The following is a 22454-nucleotide window of genomic DNA, read 5'->3' as shown; positions in this document are numbered from 1 at the left end:
AAGGCCCCACCTCCTAATACTATCTTATCAGGCATTGGGATCTCACCATATGAACTGTGATAGAACACAAAGATTCAGACCGTAGCAAATGGGAAAATGGAGGGTAGTTTTTGCTTCACTGATTTTTTATTTTTTTGAAGATTCTATTTATTCATTTGAGTCAGACTGAGAGAGTAAGTTTGAGGGTGAGGGAGAATCTGAAGCAGACTCTACACTGAGTGGAGAGCCCAGTGAGGGGCTCGATCCAGGACCACGAGATCATGACCCAAGCTGAAACCAAGAGCTGGATGCTTAACTGACTGAGCCACCCAGGTGCCCCACCTCATCTATTAAAGAAAGTAGATAATGCCTAAAATTTATAAGAAATAGCAGTATATTATTTATAATTCTTTAGGTAACCATCAAAACAAACAACTAAAAACAGTAAAAAGTAGTTGCCTTTAGAAAGTAAGGGACTGTTACTGTTTCTTACAAAAACAGTACTATTTTTGTTTTAACCGTGTACATATATTATTTTGGTATTCTCCTTATTTCCTAATTTAAATAAAAAATGTTTAAAATGGATACATAACATACTGTGATGCTACATTAGTGATAGCTTTGGTGTTTTGTTTTGCTTGATTCTTATCTGACATTTAAGATAAGAAATGTTAGCAGTTTTGAAATATTGTTAGTGATTCATCTCTGAAACAAACATTTTCCATTATTTCTGTTACTTTTCTGGAGTGGTATAATCTTCAAGAAGAGTTATAACTAATTAATTGTAATTGTACTGACTGATTTAGGATGTTCTCAATGCTATGCAACCAAAAAAAGGAAGTAAAATTAAACTGGATGCTGACACAAGACAGGTAACTGCAAAGATGAGAGTGATAATCCTGACTTTGATTTTTTTTTAAAAGACTTTATTTTTTCAAGCAATTCCAGGTTCACAGCAAAATTGAGAAGGTATACAGATTTCCCACATATAATTTAATGATGATCACAGAAGTCTCTATGTTTTTATCAACTTCATCGATTTTATACATTTGAACCTACAGAAAACATACACTCTAAAATTATAAATCTGATGTGTTATTTACAAACAAATCAATTTACCTTTCATTGCTTATGCAATCATTTCACAGCAAGAAGTATTCTTGGGGAGGTATCCAGATACTATTTAGATTACCGTCTTTCAGAGACAAAAATTAAGTAAAAGTTAGATCCTCTGAAGAGATCATAGAAGGCCTCAGGAGAGCTCGGGAGGCTCTCAGTATGTGAGCACCAGGAGGACTGGCAGAGAAATGCCCAACACAAGCAGAGTCATCTGACATTATTTGCTAAGAAACTAAAACCATTACTAAAACCATTAAATGCATAGTTTTGAGGGACAGTTGTGCTAAGAGCTTGTTACAGCTTCACATGGACAAATCTGTGTGTACTCCCAAAAGAAAGGAGTAATTATCCCTTGAGACTCAGACTCCCACTTTTTCATTAATAATTTACTCTTGTGAATTACTAAGTAGCAACAATTGACTTTTATGTTCAAATTCAGAAGGGAGCAATAAAGTATACAAGTACGAAGTATCACTGCAGTCTAGATGTCCAGCTGTCAGTTGCATGGATGAGCATCTGTGGACCCAAGTATCCATTATTTGCATTTGGCTGTAACTGGTTATCTCAACATTTGAATGTTAGTCAAAAACTGTCTCCCCCACCTTGCAATATTCATATGCTGTTTACTCAGGCTTTTTAATAAAAAAAAGGAGGGGAGGGGGCATCTGATATATATAATTATAACTTCCCTTTCATAGAGTAAAGTGACTTTCTATTATTCTACCCTCTACAAACCAGCTCTTCTCAACCCTATTCTAACATTTCACAAAACCAAAGAGAAGTTCCTGGCAACCTGTGCCATTCAGAACATATCTAAAACCAGAAAAGATCAGAGTGGCTACTCAAGAGTCCACAGGTTTGACTGGGGAAAGGTTTCTGTGAACCACTGTTCACCATCTACCATCGTTTACTATGGGCGCACACGTGTGGGGCTCTGTCAGCTTGTCTCCCAGGTCACATATGGTTTGAAGCAGCTGGTTCAAAGTATAGAAGGAACAACACAGGGTACTACTTGCAGAGCCCGTAACAGCAAATGACGACTGACAGCACAGGTGCAAAAACAAATTTAAGGAAGATATAATGGTTAGAAGCCACAGCAACTCAAGATCAGGTAGCGTGAGTGCGGATCTAACACATTTTGGCAGCTGCCAGGAGCATAACTGCGCTAACAGAACACACTCAAGTGGACCACAAATCATTGAGGAAAAAGAAACTATGCAGTCAAGGAAACTCTTAATACATTAGAGAGAGATTCCTAAAATGTTTTGAAACACTTCCCATCTCTGGCTGCACACTTTAGGATTCTAAAGATTTCTTATACTTAGGAGACTCTTACATAGATGGTGCTGTATATTATCTCCAAGAGAAAAGAAAGGAGGAGTAATATGATTTTTAGACATTGACACGCATCACACAGAGTATGTCTAATTTCAAAGCACCATATAAGACTTAGGAAAAAAAAAGATTTTTAACATCATTAATTTACAAATCTGTAACAGATCCATTTTATGTCTCCATCTGGTTATCTATATTAATAATACTGCTATAAAATGAGTAACCATATTAGCCATTTTTCCAGTGCATTTCCAACATCTGCTTTCTGTTCCATCTTTCTCTTCCATCTCATTCTAAAATGTCTACCAAGTGCTCTCCCAGGAGGGGTGCCTTAACAGCTCCACAGGGAAGAACTTCCTTCATACTCACTCTTGAGTGTACTTCTTGACTCAGGACCAGGGACCATACTCAATATTTACCCCTGACTTGATCCCCATTCCTGTAAATCTCTGAAATTTCTACAGCTTCCAAAAAACTCTCAGCTCTCCTGGTCAATTTATTCTTTGTTCTTACCCAAGTAATATCTCCAGGTACTGAACTTCATTTGTTACTCGTCTCACTCTTAGTAAAATAAATTATCTTATCACAGTCCAAAAGCCAACACTGTGAACGTCTTCAACTGCCTCTCCTTTTTCACCTAAAAAATTCTACCTTTCATGACTTTGTTTTTTCCTTCCTTCTGCTTCAGAGCCATGCCCCTTTCCCAGGTCTTGATTCATCACTCTCTTTTTACTCACCCCTGCCCACATACAAACCTGTGTGGGTTTCCCTGATCCTACAGAACACTTTCTTCAGCCTTACTGCCTTGGCATAGGATTGCTCCACCTCTGTCTTTATCGCCACACTTTTTGAAAAAAGTAGCCAAAACTCCATTTCACTGCCAACCCTTCGAAATCTGGATTCTGCCCCCATTCAAACTGAAACCACTTTCCTAAATGCCAACAATGACAACTACTGTCAAATGCAAAGGCCCATTTTCTGTACTCTCCTACTCAGGCTCTCTGTAGCACGATGTGGTTGCCCAACTTCTCCTTGACAAGTTATTTCCTCCCCATACTTTGGAAATACCGCTAAGCTGTCCACTTCCTATCTTTCTGACTACTTCCCAAAATCCTCTGCTGCCACTTCCTACTGCACCTTAAATGTATGCCTTCCCCAAGGTGCCTTTCTGATCTTCTCCCTCAGTTCTACTCTCAGAGACTCTTCAGGTTCCTACCATAACTTTTTTTTTTTTTAAGATTTTATTCATTTGTCAGAGAGAGAGCGAGCACAGGCAGACAGAATGGCAGGCAGAGGCAGAGGGAGAAGCAGGCTCCCTGCTGAGCAAGGAGCCCGATGTGGGACTTGATCCCAGGACGCTGGGATCATGACCTGAGCCGAAGGCAGCTGCTTAACCAACTGAGCCACCCAGGCGTCCCCCTACCATAACTTTTATTTCTATGATGTCAACTCCAAATTTCCATCTCTAGCCCTTAATACTATTAGGCTGCAAACTATCCATCCCCTGGACACTTTTACCACACTGTCCCACAAGTGCCTCAAATTTAATGATCTGCATCAGAGCTCAGAGCTCTCCACTTGTCTTTAGTCCAAGTTCCCTTGAAAATAAAACACAGTTGCCTGGATTCAAAGCTTTCTTTCCTTCTCATCACCTGCAATTTTTCACAAATCCTGTCTCACGTGAATATTACTGCAACCAACTCTAAACCCTTCTTTCTGGGTCTTGTCAGACTCCACCCCCGAGTAACAGTATCGGTGACATGTGAAAACCTACCTGTTTCACTTTCCTACTCAAAAACTTTCTAAAGATCCTCACTACAAAGCATTAATGTTCAAGACCCTCAGACCCATATTCAAAGTCCCCTGTAGTTTGGATTTTAGTCTTTTTCTTATTTCTGCAGCCTAATTTAACCTTGCCTTCCTTATATCCATCCAAAAACATTTTCCAAGAACTGGGTGAGGGAGATGTTAATGTTTTCTATGCACACCAGTTATCTCATTATTTGAACTACAGCATTTACACAACTCGACGAGACAGTGTGGGGCCTGGCCTTGGTTATTTAACATAGTGGTTCTCAACCATGGATAATTTTGCTCTTCCTGGGGGCACTGACAATGTCAGGAGACACTTCTGATTGTCACACTGATAGGGTGCTCCTGGCATCTCGGGGGTAGAGGTCAGGGATGCTGTTAAACATCCTAGAAGGCACAATACAACCGAACAACAAAATATTCTCAACCAAAATGTCAATAGTGCCGCTACTGAGAAACCCTGAACTGAAAAATAAACGCTGAACAAATATGCACTCAAACAAATTAGGAAGTTTGAGAACACAGGTTGACGTCCAGCCTAGTACCAATGACTGGGTAACGCTGTCAAAGAGAAAATGGCCAGGATGACCAAAAGGAGGTGGGGGGTGGGGTGTCCCATTTTAATAGTTTGTATAATGTTAAGAAAAGTTCTAAATACTCCTAAATAAGGCAAAAGGATGGCCTTTCAATCATAATGGAGTACTGTCTTTGGCCCACCCACAGAGTATTTAATTCTCTGGGAAATTTAGTTTTGTCTGACACACCATTCATTACTCATTTGGGCCTAAACAAGGATGCTACATATTAAAATGTAGATTTTTTTTTTTTTTTTTGTCCAGCAGAGATGTCAGTATCTCCATTTGACTAAAAAAAATATTACGATTATACTGCTCTGAGAGATATAAAGCAATCTGTATCTCATCAAGTAATTTTACTCCACTATTCTTTTAGTGTAGATCAATACTCAGATCCTCAAATGCTCTCTGAACCAGTTTTACATTCCTTCTGGTTCCCTCATTCATGAGTTATCTACCTGAAATCATGTTTACAGCTTTTTTTTTTTTTTAATTTACACTTTGGCACTGATATAAGGACTCATGGAGATGTCCAAGTGGACTCCTCTGCCTGGAACTATTAAACTGAATGGCCCACAAAGAAGACTGCATGGTTGTGCAAGCCCAACCATGTCTCATTTTGGGTCCCAGAGTGAATCCCAAGCAGGAAGAGATTTTTACTGGTGCTCTTTCCTTGTTTTTTATTCTTCTGATTTTGTTTTTTCTTTAGAGTTCTTGGCCACATGTCCCTTTCTACACCTACACCATTGGTTACATACTACCAGGTCAGCCTCAACTACATCCTTGATATACACAAATCTAGACTATAGGAATCCGATTTTACAGCGTCTGACCAAGGGATCTGTCAGTGGATAATGGACCTATTTTCTGTTGGATGAGAGACTACAAGAAAATCTGTTTTTCGTTTTTTCTGTTTGTGTAAAACAAGTCTCAGCACCACTGAAAGAACAGCCTTTTTGAAATCTGTACCAGTTTCGTGTTTTTGGATTACTTTTGACGTATGTCTAACACTGTGGAATCAGAACTGAAAGCTCTCTGAATGCTTGTATCTATAAAATGAGGAAAGCCTTTATTTCTCACGATGTGAGTGTGAAATATATTCCTACCTCCAGGGGTAATAATAAATTAGATTAAAAAGTTTCTTAAAGAACCACTGTTCTAATTGGTTTATACAGAGTAACAAGCTTTTACTTAAATTCATATACCTAGAATTCCTAGAAAATAAAGGAACTAATCATCTAATACTTACGTTAGTCTTTTAAGGACCAAAAGAAAAAAATCCCACAAACTCACAGAAATTGACACTTCAAAGGAATTTTTATTTAAGAATCCCATTCACGTAATGAAAATAATCCTTAGGTCAGTTTGGTTTGATAATTCTAATGTTAATTTAAAAACAGATATCCTTTTCCTGATTTCATCAGTGTAGAACACAATGCACTCATATATATATATATATATTTTTTTTAATATATTTTTCTTCCTATGAAGGGACACATCTGAACTTTCTAAACTTTGCTGGCTTGCTGGTCAAATAAGCTATATTACTCATGATTACTCACATTTATAATTATGAAAAACACAAGCTTATATGTTCAACTAAACTGAATTGGAACACTGACAACTTTTGTAGTATCAGAAGTTATATACTGTTCAGTTATCAGCGTAAGCATAATTTACAATATCCTCAGTTACCTTTAAAATCTTGCTTAGACTAATAGTAAATGGTTAACTAAGGTCCTCTTCAGATACATCATTAGTTTCCAAATGAGTCAGACACCAAATGCAATGTAAGCACATACATATACAGGCTTTCTAATATAGCCACAATGTCATTACAGCACCCAACAAAATGAACAGTGATTCCCTAGTATTGGTAATACTCAGTCTATGTTTAATGTCCTTTTCCAGCTGTTCTGCTCTAATTATTCTATTTTTTCACCATAATTACACAATTTTTTGCCCTATCTAGTGTTTCATATATATAGAATTGTCTTATGTAAATCTTCTTTCACTCGACTTATCTCTGGAATTCATCTACATTAGTGCTGTGCAGTATATCACTCTGAAAGCATTAACTCCTAAATTATCTCTGGGATTTGCCAAAGGTCCCCAGCAATCAGTCACAAAGATTTGTCTTTTACCTTCCAACAAGAAGGATGCTAAAACTATTTCTTACGTGGGGTAACACCATTAATTTGTGTCAAATCAAAAGAGAAGTTGGTTTCTTTTACTTTTTCATGGCAATGTAGTCATTTGTGTAGGGATCAGTGACAATCTGTCCTCATTTTGACTAGGATAAAATTAGACAAATTCAATGTGCAACCCAGGCCATAACTAGAATGCCATATTTACAAATCCCGCTGAATCATTTATGGCAACATCACTATTACAAAATAAGGACTGTAGTTCATGCATAGAACCAATGCTTAGGAAACTGCTGTGGTACCTGTTCTGTGGCATACAGGGTCCCAGCCTTGCATATAGTATAAAGAAAGTGACTTCCTGACAGGCCAGAAATGTTAGCATATTTTGGGAACCTTGGGAAGAGAAGAATTCATGCAAATGTACAAATACTATGGGTGAAATATGGAGACATGACTTTCTTGATTTTTTTTGGAGGTCTGCTTCCTCATTTAGAATAAGAGAGCCATAAAAGGCAATTAAGAGCAAAAACCATCTGGCTATTAAAAATGCAACAGAAGGTTCCTTATGAAATTTTCTCAGAGGATAATTCTCCAGGTTTACTAATTGCTAATATCTCCTACCATATTTCAAATACAATGAAGCTAGTCCGTATTCATGTGTCTCTATGATCAAGAGTCATCCTCGGAAGTTATTTATGATTACAAGGGACACAATTAACAAAAATTATAGAAATTCAGGAAACAAGGTAAAAGGATGGCTGCATGTCCTTTCAATGTCATACCAGAGAACTGTCAGGGAGGCCCAACCAAGGATTAGTTCCTATCTAGGGTGGCACTGTCCGACAGAACTTCTGGACAAAATAGCACAAATGTTCTGTAACTGCACAGCCCCCACTGGCAGACACTAGTTACATGTGGCCACAGAGCACCTGAAATGCAAATGAGGAAGTAAATAGTTAATTTCATTGAACTCTGGCTAACTTAAATAGCCACATGTTGTAGTGGCTACATACTGGACAGTGCAAATACAGCCTCTGGACAATTTCTGTATAGCCCCCAAGATAAGAATCGTTTTTACCTTCAGAAAGGTTGTAAAAAAGCAAAAACAAAAAAGAGTAAGAGACAAACACTGGGTACAGTCCACAAAATCTAAAATATTTATTATATGGCTCTTTATTTATCAACTAACATAAATTAATAATCCTCTCAGTACTAAACTGAACAAAACCCTCCAATTTGAAAGGAACCTCATAAAATAACAAATAATAATTCAGTTTCTTTAAACAAAGACGTTTCCTATGTTGTTTCCATTGGACATAACATAATTTAAAAAAAAACAAATAGTTCTTTAATTAATTACTCTAAGTATTGTCCTCCCCCCATCTTTGGTTTTGAAATGCAAGACTTCTAATTTAATACAGTTATATTAATTTAGTAAAAAGCCAACACAGAACAAGAATGTTGTCCTTGATTTAATTAAAACCCTACAATACTAGCTGGTAAATAGGGAAGAGGAAACTATGGTCATGAGCAATCACTTTGACCCCAGTGATAACCAGTCTGAGTATCCTTTATTTCAACATTCTGGTATAACCCCAAAGTATTAACCATAAAAAGAAACTGAACAAACCACCATTTCTTAAGAAGATGATTTTCACAACCATAGTGAGTTAAAAAAAAAAAAATCATTCTAGGAAATGCAAAGAGGCCACCAACCTCCTTTCTGGTAAAATCAAAACAAAAACTCCATGTCACTACCCAGTGTTACATCTACAAATTATTTCCTCCATGAACAAATCAACTGTTCAAGAATTCATTCATGAAACCAGGTACCAAGCTCTCCTAACAGAAAAGGAAATGAAACAATACAGTGTCCATTTTAACTCTCTGAAGTCAATGCAGTAATGAGCCACTTCTACTCGAATTCCTTTTTTTTTTTTAATCCTTATCTTTCTCCTCTCTTACTCTATAAACATTTAAGTAAAAACCCTAAGGATGACTGCCAACTCTTCATATGACGCTCTTTCTCCCTTTCTCTCTTCCTCACAAATTAAAATGGACCAGATGTTTGGTTTACCTTAGCATAGCTTCTTGAGTGTACTGTAATTTCAATGTTTAAGATTAATCAGTCCTCCAAATACCATTCCCCCCGTTTTAAAGATTTTATTTATTCACTTGTCAGAGACAGAGAGAGAGAGAGAGAGAGCAAGCGTGTACAAGCAGTGGGAGCAGCAGGCAGAGGGAGAAGCAGAAAAAGGAGCCCAATGTGGGATTCAATCCCAAGACCCAAGGATCACGACCAGAGCCAAAGGCAGACGCTTAACCAACTGAGCCACCAAGACTTCCCAGTCTTCCAAACTATTCTTTAAGTCCTCCAGACTGGTGTTCCGGCTATGGCTCATGGTGGCTCCTCACTGTCACGAGGTAATGCCTGAAACACCAACTGACAGGCAACTGTGGTTAGCAAATCTAAGCCCCTGAAAAGCTGATGGACAGTTTTGTAAAAGCAGCCAAGCCATTTGTTTCCCATTACTCCCTCTTGTTTGTTAACCTCCAGGACAGGCTCAGGGATCAACCAACTAAACTAACGTTAGCACCCAAATCACTGCTATGAACCTTGCTGAACTCAGCACCGTATTATCTCCAGATGCCTCACACTTCCATTCCTACCCAGACTACTGAGGCACCACCATTCCTTGGTTCTCAGAATTCCTCCATATCCAAGATTCTAATCTGAAATTCCTCCCTCACTTCAACTTCTACAATTCCCCAATACTCACTGAACTTGCCCTATCTGTATGATTCCAAGAGTCTAGGAGGGGACAGGGTCTAAGGTCTCACTCTTTCACTTGTTCTCACAGTTCATTATGCCCCTTTCTGCCTTCTCCTCTCCAGTCTGAACCTTTATGGCTGTCAGGTCACTAAAAGTAGAAGGTAAGTCTTATACATTTTTTGATTATTCTAACCCAAATAATGCTGACCACTCAGAAGCATTTCCTGGGCCCCATTCTGCCTCGTTCGATTACATCTTGGGTTCCTTTAGTCCTTGGTGTGTTAGTTTTACCAATACCCCAAGTGGGGGAAATCATCACCTACTGGAGAATTTCTGGATCAAGTGATACTATAAATTCAGGCCATTTAACTTCCCCTGGTCCTTACTTCAGTTCCAATCCCTTTTTGTTCTTTTCCAAAGTACTTCCAAAAGCTCCACTGCATCCACCCTAAAATACTCCTCCATCTTCCAGCTCTCACCCTCCCGCTGCAGGCATGAACTGGTTTCCTACTTTACTGAGACAATACTATAGGCCATTAAGGTGTTCAACTGCCCTCTTCACCAAATGGGAGAGGGGGAGCATATCTTCACTCATCCTGTCTCCTTTATCTAGAAGAGGTCCTAAAAACTGAACCTGGTCCTCTGACATGTTTCATTTAGCATGCATGGTTCTTTTTTCCCCAGAATATACACTTTTTTTTTTTTTTTAAAGATTTTATTTATTTATTTGACAGAGCTCACAAGTAGGCAAGGAGGCAGGCAGAGAGAGAGGGGAAAGCAGGATCCCTGCTGAGCAGAAAGCCTGATGTGGGGCTCGATCCCAGGACCCCGGGATCATGACCTGAGCTGAAGGCAGAGGCTTTAACCCACTGAGCCACCCAGGCGCCCCGCAGAACATACACTTTTAACAAGGATACATTAATGCAAATTTTACTGAGATATCATTCATAGCATGAATGGTGTTTAAAGCAGAAATTAGTTACCTCTTAAAAAACAATAGATTTCACATTATGAAATCTAAACCCCTGACTTTTCTCAGATAATGAGATGAGATATCACTGGGCCCCTACTATGACATTGGCTAATACTAAGCATTGGCAGTCACCTTCTCGCACAAAGCATAAGCACCTTCCTTATTCACCAGGTCCTCCCTATCAACCAGCTGCTTCGATATGCAGTCTCCCTACATGGACCCAGGGAACATGGAATTCGTACCACCTAGAGCTAAAGAAGAGTTCTATTTTCTTGCTCCCAGGGCTGAGATCTTTTCAGCCTCACCCCTCCCCATCACTGTCTGACTCCAAGGATCCCTCAGAGGCACTGCATCTTTGATCTCTCTATGAATGAGGCAGCATCAAGTCAGTACCTACACTTCCTCTCAAAAATTCAGTCCTCATCCTCCTTTGATTCCACGTCAGCCACCCCTGACTTCAACCCCCTCCTTCTGGATCCCCATGTAGAATGCTCTCTACTAGTATTCTGCTCTTTGAGACACTGGCTCTCCAGCCCTCGTGGTAATGTCACATTGCCATAAAAGCCACTAAACACTTATCTCCAATTTTTGCCCTTACATCAACACAAACCAGCAATGGACCACACTGAGAAAAACAAGCCTAGGTGTATAAAAACTGACATGGAGAGATTTCTTAGAAATGTAAATCTGATGGCATCATTCTTGGTCTTACAACCCTTCCCTGACTCCCTACTACCTGCCTGCTTGGTAAAAACCCATGTTCTTCTGTAGGCCCCAAGTGTTTGTGACTTGGCCCCTTTCTACCAATCTACTTCTAGACTTGAGAAATCAGTGATAAACTGGCACTATTTCACATCCCTGTGACTTTACACATGCTCTTCCCTCAGGAGAACTCTTGTTTATCCCTCAACACCCAATTAGGCAGAACAACCCTTTCTCTCCTGTCTGAACGTATGTCATACTGTACTATTTGTTTCCAAGTTTGTCTCCCCTGCTAGGCTGTGGATTACCTGAGGCCCAGAGGCAACCATCAGTGAACTTCCTGGCACATAAATTTTCTTTAAATGTTGGCTACCTGGGCCTACCAACAGGTCAAAAAACATACCCACCAATCTTCCTGACACCGAGGTTTAAAACCCCTCCCCTTAATCCCTACACCCACTCAGATGCCAAATTCCAGTGAAATCTTTGTCACCCACCCATGTCCAGCTTAAAACATGTCTCTTCCACAGTTGGATCTTCCTGCTTTCCAAGTAAAAAGAAGACAAGTTCTCCTCTCAAAAATCCTGACTCCTTACTGACCAAGGCCCAACGGCTTAACCTGGCATTAGGGTCCCTCGAGGGTCTGACACTTTCTGGATCTTCAATCTTACTGGCTCTTCAAAGCCCAGCTCAAGTATGGTTTCCCCCAATACATTTCCCCTTTGACAAAAGTGGCCACTCTTCTAGAGTGTGCCGGTTTTTTTTTTTTTTTTTTTTTTTAAACTCCTAACGCATTATCACTTTCTACCTATAGGCCCCATTCTCTCTAGCCAATGGTGCCCTAACTAAATCTCCACATTCTCCTCTTCCCTAGCATTAGCTAACTGTAGTGACTTAACATTTAAAAGCAGGAAAACAAAGTAAACCACCTGAAGGGACCCAAAACAGTAACCTGCATCTTAATCAGACCTACTTACTAGTTAGCTTAAATACTTATTTACCCTAAATCTTCCTTCCCAAAAACCTCCTCCTCCTCCACAACTTAACTTAAAATATTGTAGATGCTGAAGTTTGCTTCCTGTTCTTAATTTTTAAGTTAATGGTTTTCTCTTCCCCAAAAGAATGTAAAACAAACTCCAAAACCAACGAACAACTATGGCATTCAATGCCTACCCATGACTCTCAAGGGAAAAGAAAAGGATTGCTTACAAGTGGGAGGATTGGATTATGAGTAATACACATCACAAAGATATATGGGCAAGTGACACCTACTTCCAAGATACTGTAAGACACACCTTTTCCAGATAGCTTATGCTAACCTGCAGGGCAGGACAGGCAAGCGAACAGCCCTTGGGAGGGTCTGGCAGAATATGCCAGGTTTTTCTGCAGAGCAAAAGAAGCACTTTCCACACTTGGAATGAATACTGAGTAAAACTGAACTGGGAACAGGTGAAGCAGAATTAAAAGCAATGAGACTAGGCAGAAGACAGCAGAGGTTTAAGCTTGAGAGTTGGGAAAATAAGATGGGACTGGATTAGTAAATGTTTTGTTTATCTCCAAAGGAGTTGTTTAGAATGAATGAGATAGCCAGCAGGACTTCTAGTAGTTCCCAGGGAAGGAAAATGATTTTCTGTGGGAGGATCAGTTAAATGCAAGTTGTGCTAGAGAGGAGGGAAAGAGGGAGGAATGGAGTGAGGGCAACGAACTAAGGGAGGGGCACATACCAAGAATGCAGGTCTTTTTTTTTTTTTTAAAGATTTTATTTTTTTATTTATTTGACAGCAAGCAGGCAGAGAGGCAGGCAGAGAGAGAGAGAGAGAGAGATGGAAGCAGGCTCCCTGCTGAGCACAAAGCCCGATGTGGGGCTCGATCCCAGGACCCCAGGATCATGACCTAAGCGGAAGGCAGAGGCTTTAACCTACTAAGCCACCCAGCTGCCCCAAGAATGCAGGTCTTAACTGCAGCAGAGGCAATGGAAGGAAAGGAATGACTGCATCTAAGAGATTTTCAGAAGCACTGACAGGACTTAGTTACATCAAACCTTTTAGCTCTGGGGAGTGGGAAGAAATTCAGTCACCAGGGAGAAAAGAACGAGGAGCCTAAGAAGTTAAAATTTAAAAGTTAGGGGGTGCCTCTCTGGCTCAATCCATAGAACGTGTGGCTCTTGATCTCAGGATCTTGAGTTCAAGCCCCACTTAGGGCATGGAGCACACCTTAAAAAATTAAAAATTTTTAAAAAACTTAGAAAATTTAAAGTTAGGAAAAATTAACTACAGGAAGTAAAACGGATAGAACATCTACAATGTTTTAAGTTATGCTGTGGAGAAGAATCACACAGAGTCCTATCTCTTCTGAAGATATTAAAAGAAACAACACCCAGGCTTTTTTTTTTTTTTTTTAATCAAAGGGAGTCAGGAAATACAGCTTGTCCAATTCTCCAAGGACACTGTGAAATTTCTGAAGTCAGATGCCAAAAAAAGATCATTTTCTTCCCAGCCAGAGGGCTCACCATTTGGGAGCCAGGTATCCAGAACAAGGGCTCTAAGTCTGAATCCTGGCGCCTCCACGTAATGGACGGCAAAACCTAGAGAAACTTGCATACCTGGGAAAGGGGGGTATGTGCTTTGTTACTGTTTCTTGGCTCGGGAAGGAAGGGCAATAGTTGAAGGTGTTGCGTAGGTATAAGCCTGAAATGCTGATTCTGAGAGAAGGTGAGTCACCACTTGCAGAGTTTCAGTTTCCCCAGCTGTTAATTTACAGAGAGGAAGATAATAAAATCCACCTCACTGGATTTTTTAAGAGCTGCATTAGATAATCCTTAAAAAGTGTTTAGCATAACGTCTGATGTGCTATAACCATTAAATAAATGTTAGTTGAACATAATATCGATACAATGATTAATGCTCTTTTAACACTATTATTAAACATCCCTATCTCTTCTTGATATTCTGTGCATTTTACCACTAGAATGGTTTTGTCAGATTCTCAAAAGGGACTGAATTCCCAAAAAGGTTCAGAACCACTGTACTGGAGACCTGGGAAGAGAAGGGTGGCTGATGTGGTGGTTAAGGAGGCGGTGGGCCCTGGTATTAGGCCCTGCGCACCTTCCTGAGGGTCGGGAGGGGAAAGAGAACAGGCAACATTCGCAGCGCGCTCACCCTAGGCCAGTCACTGAGCTCTGCGCTTTACAAAAACGTCTACTCCAATCCTCGCGACAGCCCTCTGAGGGAGCTGCTTTCGTCAGCGCCACTTTACAAATGGGGAAACTGAGGCGCCCCAGGACTGAACCGCTAGCCCAAGGTCACATGGCTCGAAAAGCTGAGAACGCAGGTCCGTGGGCTCTGGAGACTGCACTCTTAACCACGTTCGCTGCGTCCCAGTTCGAACAGCAGGGAGGAAAGGGGTGGGGGCGCCCTGGGAGCTCGGCTGAGCCGAGGCCGCGGGGGCCGGGCCGCGGAAGGCGGGCGCGCGGGGGCGGCGGCGGGACTCACCTTGGCGCTGTGCACCGCCTCCTGCGCCCCGCGGAGCTGCAGCCAGATGCGCGCAGGCAGCGGTTCCTCGGCCCCGAGCGCGCCAAGCACCGCCAGGCTCACGCCGAACAGGCCCTCGATGCGGCCGCGGCTCCGCTCCAGCAGCGCCGCCTTCTCCGCGGGCGCCGTGAACTCGTCCAGCACCGCCCGGGCCGCCATGGCGGGCGCGGCCTCCCGCGGCGGCGCCGGGGGCCGGCGGCGCCGACGCCCCCTCAGCGTGCTGCCGCTACACCGGAGCCCGTCAGGAGGCGTCGGCCCTCGCGGCCGCCTCGCCCCCGCCCGCGCCCCGCCGCCTTCCCGCAGGCCTAGCTACACCATCCCGGCACGGCCGTCGCAGCTTGGCAACTGAGGGCAGAGAACCCCTCCGCCCCTTCGCCGCCGCTGCCGCGGGCCGAGCCCCGCCGCCGCGCATGCGCCCAGCCTGCCGCCGTCATTGATGCTCGCCGCCTCAGAGGGAAGGAGGGAGGGCGGAGGCGACGGAACTCGACGTCATGCGCAGTAGCCGTGTTTGTTGAGGGCAAGGCGACGGCTACGGAGAGGGGCCTGGGCGGCCTTCTTTGGTGAGGGCAGAACGCTTTGGGGCGTCTTGATGGATGGTGAATCTCTGGTTTTAAGGTTGGGGAAATTGAAGCTCTGAATCAGCTGACAGGACTGACCCAGTATCACAAGAGATTTGGCTTGTCTTCCTACATCTAGAAGCCCAAATTAGGGCTCTAGCAATTGAAGTTTTCTAGCTTCTCAGTAATTGATAGGCAGATGGTCTCTCTCCATCTCTTCCTCTCCCTTCCCACCTTCCTCCCTACTTTCCTTCCTCCTCTCCTCTCCTCTCCCTTCCCACCTTCCTCCCTACTTTCCTTCCTCCTCTCCTCTCCTCTCCTCTCACCTTCTCTCCATCCTTTCCACCCTCTCTCCATCCCTTCCAGATTCTCAATAATTGCTAGGCAGATTTCCTTCCTCCCTCCCTCCCTCCCTTCTCTTTCACCCTCTCTCTCTCTCCCCACCCATCTTCTTCCTTTACATTTTCTTCCTTCTTTTCTTTCCTATTGCTTTTTCGGTAAAAATGGTAACAAGTAGAGAAAAAAGTGGGAAGAATAAATATGGAGAATTGAAGAGCAAAGAAATGATTAAAAAATTCAGAAGAGTGATTTCTTCTGGGAGGAAAGAAGGGGAATGTATCATAATAGAGGTACAAAAAGTGGGGGACTAAGGATGCATCTGTTTTTCTCTGGTACTTGAATAAATATGCCCTAACCCCACTCCAACTTTGTTTTCTCATCTATAAAATCATGGGTTTACTCAGTTATCTTTAAAGACTTTTCCAGATCTTACATTCTCTGAGTCCATAACAAGAGATGGAAGATAAAATGTTGGTTTCCTTTCCCTGGGCTAAATGTCATGGATATAGTAGATAGATAGACAAGGATCATGGGAATATTACTTAACTTCTCTGTGTCTTAATTCCTGATTTGTGAAATGAGGGCAACAATAGTGCCTCCTGTTGTTGTGAAAATTACTGCACTACCTGGACACGGTAAGTGATCCCTAAGTATTAGCTATTACTATTGCTGAATTAGCAATGCATTTAAGGTTCTATTTTCATGGAAAAGCTTTGTATGGATTATACAACCGTGCTGAACTTGTGGGCTTGGGAGCCCCCTCCATCTGTGTAGATTTCCCCTTAAGGAGAAAGAAGAGGATCTAAAGATGTTACAGTTGGAAATGCCAAAGGTAAACGGTCTTGGTAAGAGGGATTACCCAAGGTAAAACTTCTCAGGGATCCTGGCTGCTGGGGTTTTCCATTTGTATCAGAAATTTAGGCAGGTGTGGTTCCCTGGTGCCCCAGTGAGAGATGACTCAACACAGGGAAGAGAACCTTAGGCTCACAGACCAACGACTTCCTGTTCCCCTGGGCTTTTCCCTTGGTGTCTACACAACTAGAAGTCTTCCTCCAATCTTCCTCCACCTCCTCAGGTAGGTGACCTGAGACTGGCTGAGACAAGGCAGGTGGTGAGCATGGCCTTGCTGATAGATTGCACTCAGAGCTAGAGTCAACACATGTTATTTCCTGTCTTCTTGCTGTACTCACCTTAAAAGGAATTGCTATTGTTCAGTGATTGGACAAGGTTTTCCCCCCGGGCTTTCCTGTTTGCTCCCAGTGACTTCCTGGCCAGTGATTCTTAATTGCTTAATTGTAAAGGGTGAGGAGAGGTTGCCTTGAAAAACACACAACAGCTCCTTCCCGTCCCCCAACAAAAACCCGCCCTATGCCAACAAAAGTAGTGCATACACACACACACCCATAAAAGATAGCTGATACATTACATGTATAATGTATATTGTGTTCATAAGTCACTGGATGGGTGTATCACCGGACATAGAGCTGTTGGGGGTTTTTCCCCTCTATTTAAAAGACTTGTCAACTCATATCTGGTCAGCATTTCCTTTTAGGGAACTCTCAAGGTTTCCTGAGTGTAGGGAACTAGGAGAGAGGGAGAAAGAGAAATCCCCTTTTTAAGAAACTCCCTTGATTCCTGCAATTTCTGAACCACAGTTTTCCTCAGTTGACCAGCCTAGCCTATCTTGGCTAGTCTCACCAGCCCAGGACAGTTGATGCCAAGGATGAGACCTTTATGGAGTCTATATTCCAAATCCTTTACCTATTTTTTTTCTCTAATATCCCATGAAACAGTGTTAAGAGAATCTCTTATTTCCCCTTCTCATATTATCATGGAGGTGGGGGTGGATTCCTACTTTATCCCTAGCAGAGACAAGTATGGAGGAACATATCCCAGCTTCCATCTACTTCTCCCTCACTCTTCCCCAGGGCAGGAGGAAGACTTACTGGATCCAACAGACCAGAGGCTTTCTGAGAGGACTAAGTTGGACCATCCTGCCCCCAGAGAAGGTGTGTTATTGTGTGCTGTCTGCAGTTGTTCACTGGGTCACTTCAGCCACATCCTCCAGGCCAGCTTACTCAGTACAAAAAATGACCTTTTGACTTCCACCTGTCTGACACCTGCTTCTATTTCTCAGTTCTGAATGCAGGAGGGGCAGAAAGTGTGTATTGGTCTTCTAAAATCCCAACAGTGATTGCTATTATTATCATTTCTATTTTAAAGGTGAGGAAATAGAGGATTGGAGAGGTTTGGGAATGTTTCACAGATCTGGGAAGTTAAGTGATAGGAATAGGAATTTGAATCCAGACCCTCTGTGCTGGGGCACCACTAACTCTTAGGCTCTGCTTGCCTTGGAATGCTGTAAAAAATAGACAGATTTGCACAAGTAACATTTCTTGGCACAACCAACCAATCTGATATACTGGTTCAACATGCCCTCCAGCCATCAGTCTCTAGGGTGATGAATTCTCCTGGGTTCTGTTCTTTTCTTTTCTTTCCTTCCTTCTTTCTTTCTTTCTTTCTTTCTTTCTTTCTTTCTTTCTTTCTTTCTTTCTTTTTTTTTTTGTATAATGACACCTACAGCTTTAGAGTAAGAAACAGGAATACAATTGTGTCTTAGCCACACACATTTTAATATATTTACAGACTGTTCAGTTTTTCTCATCCCCCTTTGACACTAGTCCAAGCCACTATCATTTCTCCCTTTGACAACGGTGGGGTCCAGCCCTCACATTCTTCCTGCCCTCTCTCCCAAGAGCTACAACTGCCATCCCGTTGGGAGAAATTATTTACAAATATCGATGCTGCAGCCAGAGTATGTTCTCAAATGGCAGATTTCATCAGTCAATCTCTTAAGACCCCTCAAGGGCTTTCCCTTATGCTCAGAATAAAATCCAAACTTCTTTTTTTTTTTATTTAAGATTTTATTTATTTATTTGACAGTGAGAGAGATCACAAGTAGGCAGAGAGGAAGGCAGAGAGAAAGGGGGAAGCAGGCTCCCTGCTGAGCAGAGAGCTGGATATAGGGCTCAATCCCAGGACCCCCGAGATGGTGACCCGAGCAGAAGGCAGAGGCTTAACCCACTGAGCCACCCAGGCACCTCCAAATCCAAACTTCTTACTGTAGGTTTCAGCTTTTGCAAGAACCGTGCCCTGCTTATTCCTCCTGTACTCTTCTCTCCATCTAGCCTTACTTACACTGCCTGAGGCATTTGCACAGGCTGGCTTTTTTTCCTCCTATCTTCTTTTTACTTAGTTGATGCCTGCTTCTCCATCATTTCAGCTCAAAAGCCACTTCTTTTAAGAATTCAATCACTGGGGGCGCCTGGGTGGCTCAGCTGGTTAAACGTCTGCCTTCAGCTCAGGTCATGAACCCAGGGTCTCTGCTCCGCAGAAAGCCTCCTTCTCTCTTTCCCTCTGTTGCTCCCCCTGCTTGTGGTGTGCTTGCACACGCGCGCGCGCTCTCTCTCTCTCTGTCAAATGAGTAGAATCTTAAAACAACAACAACAACCCACAATTCATTCACTGGCTTTTCTGATTGATCAAATTGCCTTGTCACAGGCTCTTGGGGGCACTGTGGCCCTCTTGCTCACATCACTGATCAGTCTTACATATGCTTGTGTGATATGATTGATTCACATCCATCTCCAGATGTCATCAGACCATCAGCTCCATGGGGGCTGTCCCGGAGGCTGGAATTAGCTCGAAGTATTTCAGGAATGGAAAGCAGGGCGGCATGTAGCCCCTTATGGCTAGAGAGTGCTGAGGCAGGGGGACACCCATAGGTAGGATGAGGTTGGAGCTTCCAGAACCAACCTGGTGGGCCACAGATTTTGTGTTTTAAGCACACTGGGAAGCCTTCCTGGGTTTTAAGCAGCAAGTGCACTATTCAGTGTGTGCTCTGAGATCTCCTGCCTTCTCTGGGAGAGGAAGCGTGGAGGACCAGAGTGGGCCTGGGAATAGCACTTAGTTGGTGTTGATCCAGTAGAGGGATTGTGGTGGTTTGGATCAGGGAAGCCAGAGTGGAGACAGAGAGGAGGAATCTGAGAGGTGTTTTGGTGGCAAAACCTCAACAGGAAAGTACAGGGGGCTCGTTTCTCCTTAGCTGAAGAAAAGTCCTAGTGTTTCTGCTGCTTTGGTCTTATGCTTCTTTCCCTTTATAATTCCTCTGTGTTGTTATTACCCATGTCATTGGAACTCATCTCACCTTAATTCAAACTGCTAACCTGCTACAGCATGGGAAGTCATTTGTAAATCTTAGTCGTCTCAGGCGGGAATGCAGTTTCTAGGCCAGGTGTTACTCCATGATTGCCTGCAACCTCCCAGCTCTGAGATGCTCTGGAGCTACAGTGTTTTCCTGTCACCTTTTACAGCAGAGTTTATCAATAATGGCACAATTGACATTTGGGGCCAGATAATGCCGTAGCATCCTTCCAGCCCAGTTATGACAACACCAAAAACGTCTCCAGACAGTTTGTAATGGCCCTGTCCCTACTAAGAACTGCTAGTCTACACAGCAGTTCAGAGAAAGCCTTGTCCCTGGAACTGAGCCAGTCAGAATTCTGTCTCCTCCTCTCTTCTGCATTCTCTCTAGAGGACACACACACACACACACACACACACACACACACCAAATCTAATGAAAGCTCTCTGAGTTCCCTCTGATATATTGTCCTGTGTAGACTGAGTTTGGAACAACATGGATTTAGAGGGTCCTGGTCTTGTGTGTGGCCACCAAGCTAGTGACCCGGCAACTGGCTGCCCCTTACCCATCACTGCTTCTCATCAGCTTACCTATAGGGCACGTTCTTGCCAGGCCCGCCTGTCTTTAAAGCCCAGCTTAAGCCTCACTTCTGAGAAAACATGCTGGCCTGTTTAGCTGACTAGGGCAATTGAATAACTGGTTGTTTAATTCATTTGTTCATTCAACAAATAGTTACAGAATACCTACTATGTACCAGGCACTGCCTGAACACATAGCAATGGACAAAGCAAAGTATCTGCTTTCATGGGCAATTGAATGACTGGTTGTTTAATTCATTTATTCATTTAACAACTAGTTAACAAATGAACAATGAACAAAGCAAAGTATCTGCTTTCATGAACTCGCTAGAAGGGAAGAGACAATGAATGAATGAATGGTATAGTGCCGGGAAGGGGCTGTGGGAATTTAGGAGCTCAATATTCTATCCCGCATCTCTGGTAGCTAGTCTCCAGAGACGGCCCTCAACAATGCTTTTCCTCTCCGTGTGGTCATACTGCTCTTTATATCAGGAATCTGGGCTGCTCTGTGATTGCATTGACCAATAGCTTCTAGAGAAATGATATTCCAGGATATCCAAGACCAATTCTTAAGAAGACTGTTAGCTTCTACTTCCTTCCTTTTGGAATACTTGCTTGTGGAACAGTCCTGACTGAAACCTAGTTACCATGCCAAGAGGAAGCCCAAAAAACTATGTGGAGAAGGGCCAAGGTCCTCATTTTCCCTGCTGACAGCCCCCAGATGAACTCTCAACTAGTGACCAATAACCAAGTACCAGTCATGTGAGTGAGGCCATTTTGGACTTCCAGCTGGTTCAGGGTTCCAGCTGAGAGACAACTTGTGAAACAAAAGAACCATCTAGTCAACCCACAGACTTATATGAAATGGTAAATTGTTAATTCAGCTACTGAGTTTTGGGTGGTGTGTTATGTAGCACCAGATAAAAGAAACCTTGAGGGGCGCCTGGGTGGCTCAGTGGATTGAAGCCTCTGCCTTCGGCTCAGGTCATGATCCCAGGGTCCTGGGATCGAGCCCCACATTGGGCTCTCTGCTCAGTGCGGAGCCTGCTTCCCCCTCTCTCTGTCTCTGCCTGCCTCTCTGCCTACTTGTTTTATCTATCAGATAAATAAATAAAATCTTTAAAAAAAATAGAAACCTTGAAATTCATAACCAATTGATAGGCAACATAGAAGCCAGATACTGAAACTTATAACCGATGGTGTTGAGTGGAGGTTGTGACTAGTTATTGACCTACTCATGAACTAGACGAGTCCGGTGACAGGCACCACTGGTCACCCTCTAGTCTTCTCCTCTTTCCCTACCCTCTGGGCACGTGGAAAGTCCCCTTTCTACAAGTCAGAGAGCAGTCAAGGGTGTGCTCTCTGAAGCAAGGCTGGCTCCCCTAGAGAAGAGGGCTGAGCTGCACATGCTCAGCGTCTTCTCCCAAACTCATCAGTCAGGCAATTCAGTCTTCCCATAGAGAGGAGGGAGAGATCGGTAGGGACATAGGCCAAGAGAGAGGGTCTGGCTGGTCTCCTTCACAGGAAACATAAAGAATAGAGAAAAAGGGTGTACCAGCAATGATGGGGATTCTGAAATGAAGAAGATGCATTTGTGATCCTTTAGATGGGCTGGATAAGGACAACCTCTCTGAGGATCTGACATTTGAGCAGGCATCTGAGTGGAGTCAGGAGCCCCGGGGATATCTGGAGAAGAGCTTATAGGCTGAGTGTAGTTAGTGTTTGCAGAGCAGCAAGGAGGCCCATGTGCCTGGAGCTGGGTGAGCACGGAGAGGAAGAGAAGAGGTTGAGGTTGAGACATGGGCAGTGGCCAGAGCATGGGGCCTTGTGG

General features: G+C 42.9%; 1 protein-coding gene across 2 annotated transcripts in view; it reads right to left on the bottom strand.

The window, feature by feature from the left end:
• N4BP1 (NEDD4 binding protein 1) overlaps positions 1-15366 on the bottom strand; it is a 54560-nt gene extending 39194 nt beyond the window's left edge. The window contains exon 1 of one of the 2 annotated variants that reach the window (XM_047709931.1): positions 14907-15366. In XM_047709931.1, coding sequence (XP_047565887.1) covers positions 14907-15104 — 198 coding nt within the window. In that variant the 5' untranslated portion in view covers positions 15105-15366. The remainder of the gene's footprint in view (positions 1-14906) is intronic. The other variant, XM_047709930.1, reaches the window with a different exon arrangement.
• Between the last annotated feature and the right edge of the window lie 7088 nt (positions 15367-22454).

Source organism: Lutra lutra, chromosome 17 (genome assembly GCF_902655055.1).
Source record: "Lutra lutra chromosome 17, mLutLut1.2, whole genome shotgun sequence".
Lineage (NCBI taxonomy): Eukaryota > Metazoa > Chordata > Mammalia > Carnivora > Mustelidae > Lutra > Lutra lutra.
The sequence above is the reverse complement of the archived record's forward strand: the minus strand, read 5'-3'. Positions and strand labels throughout refer to the sequence as shown.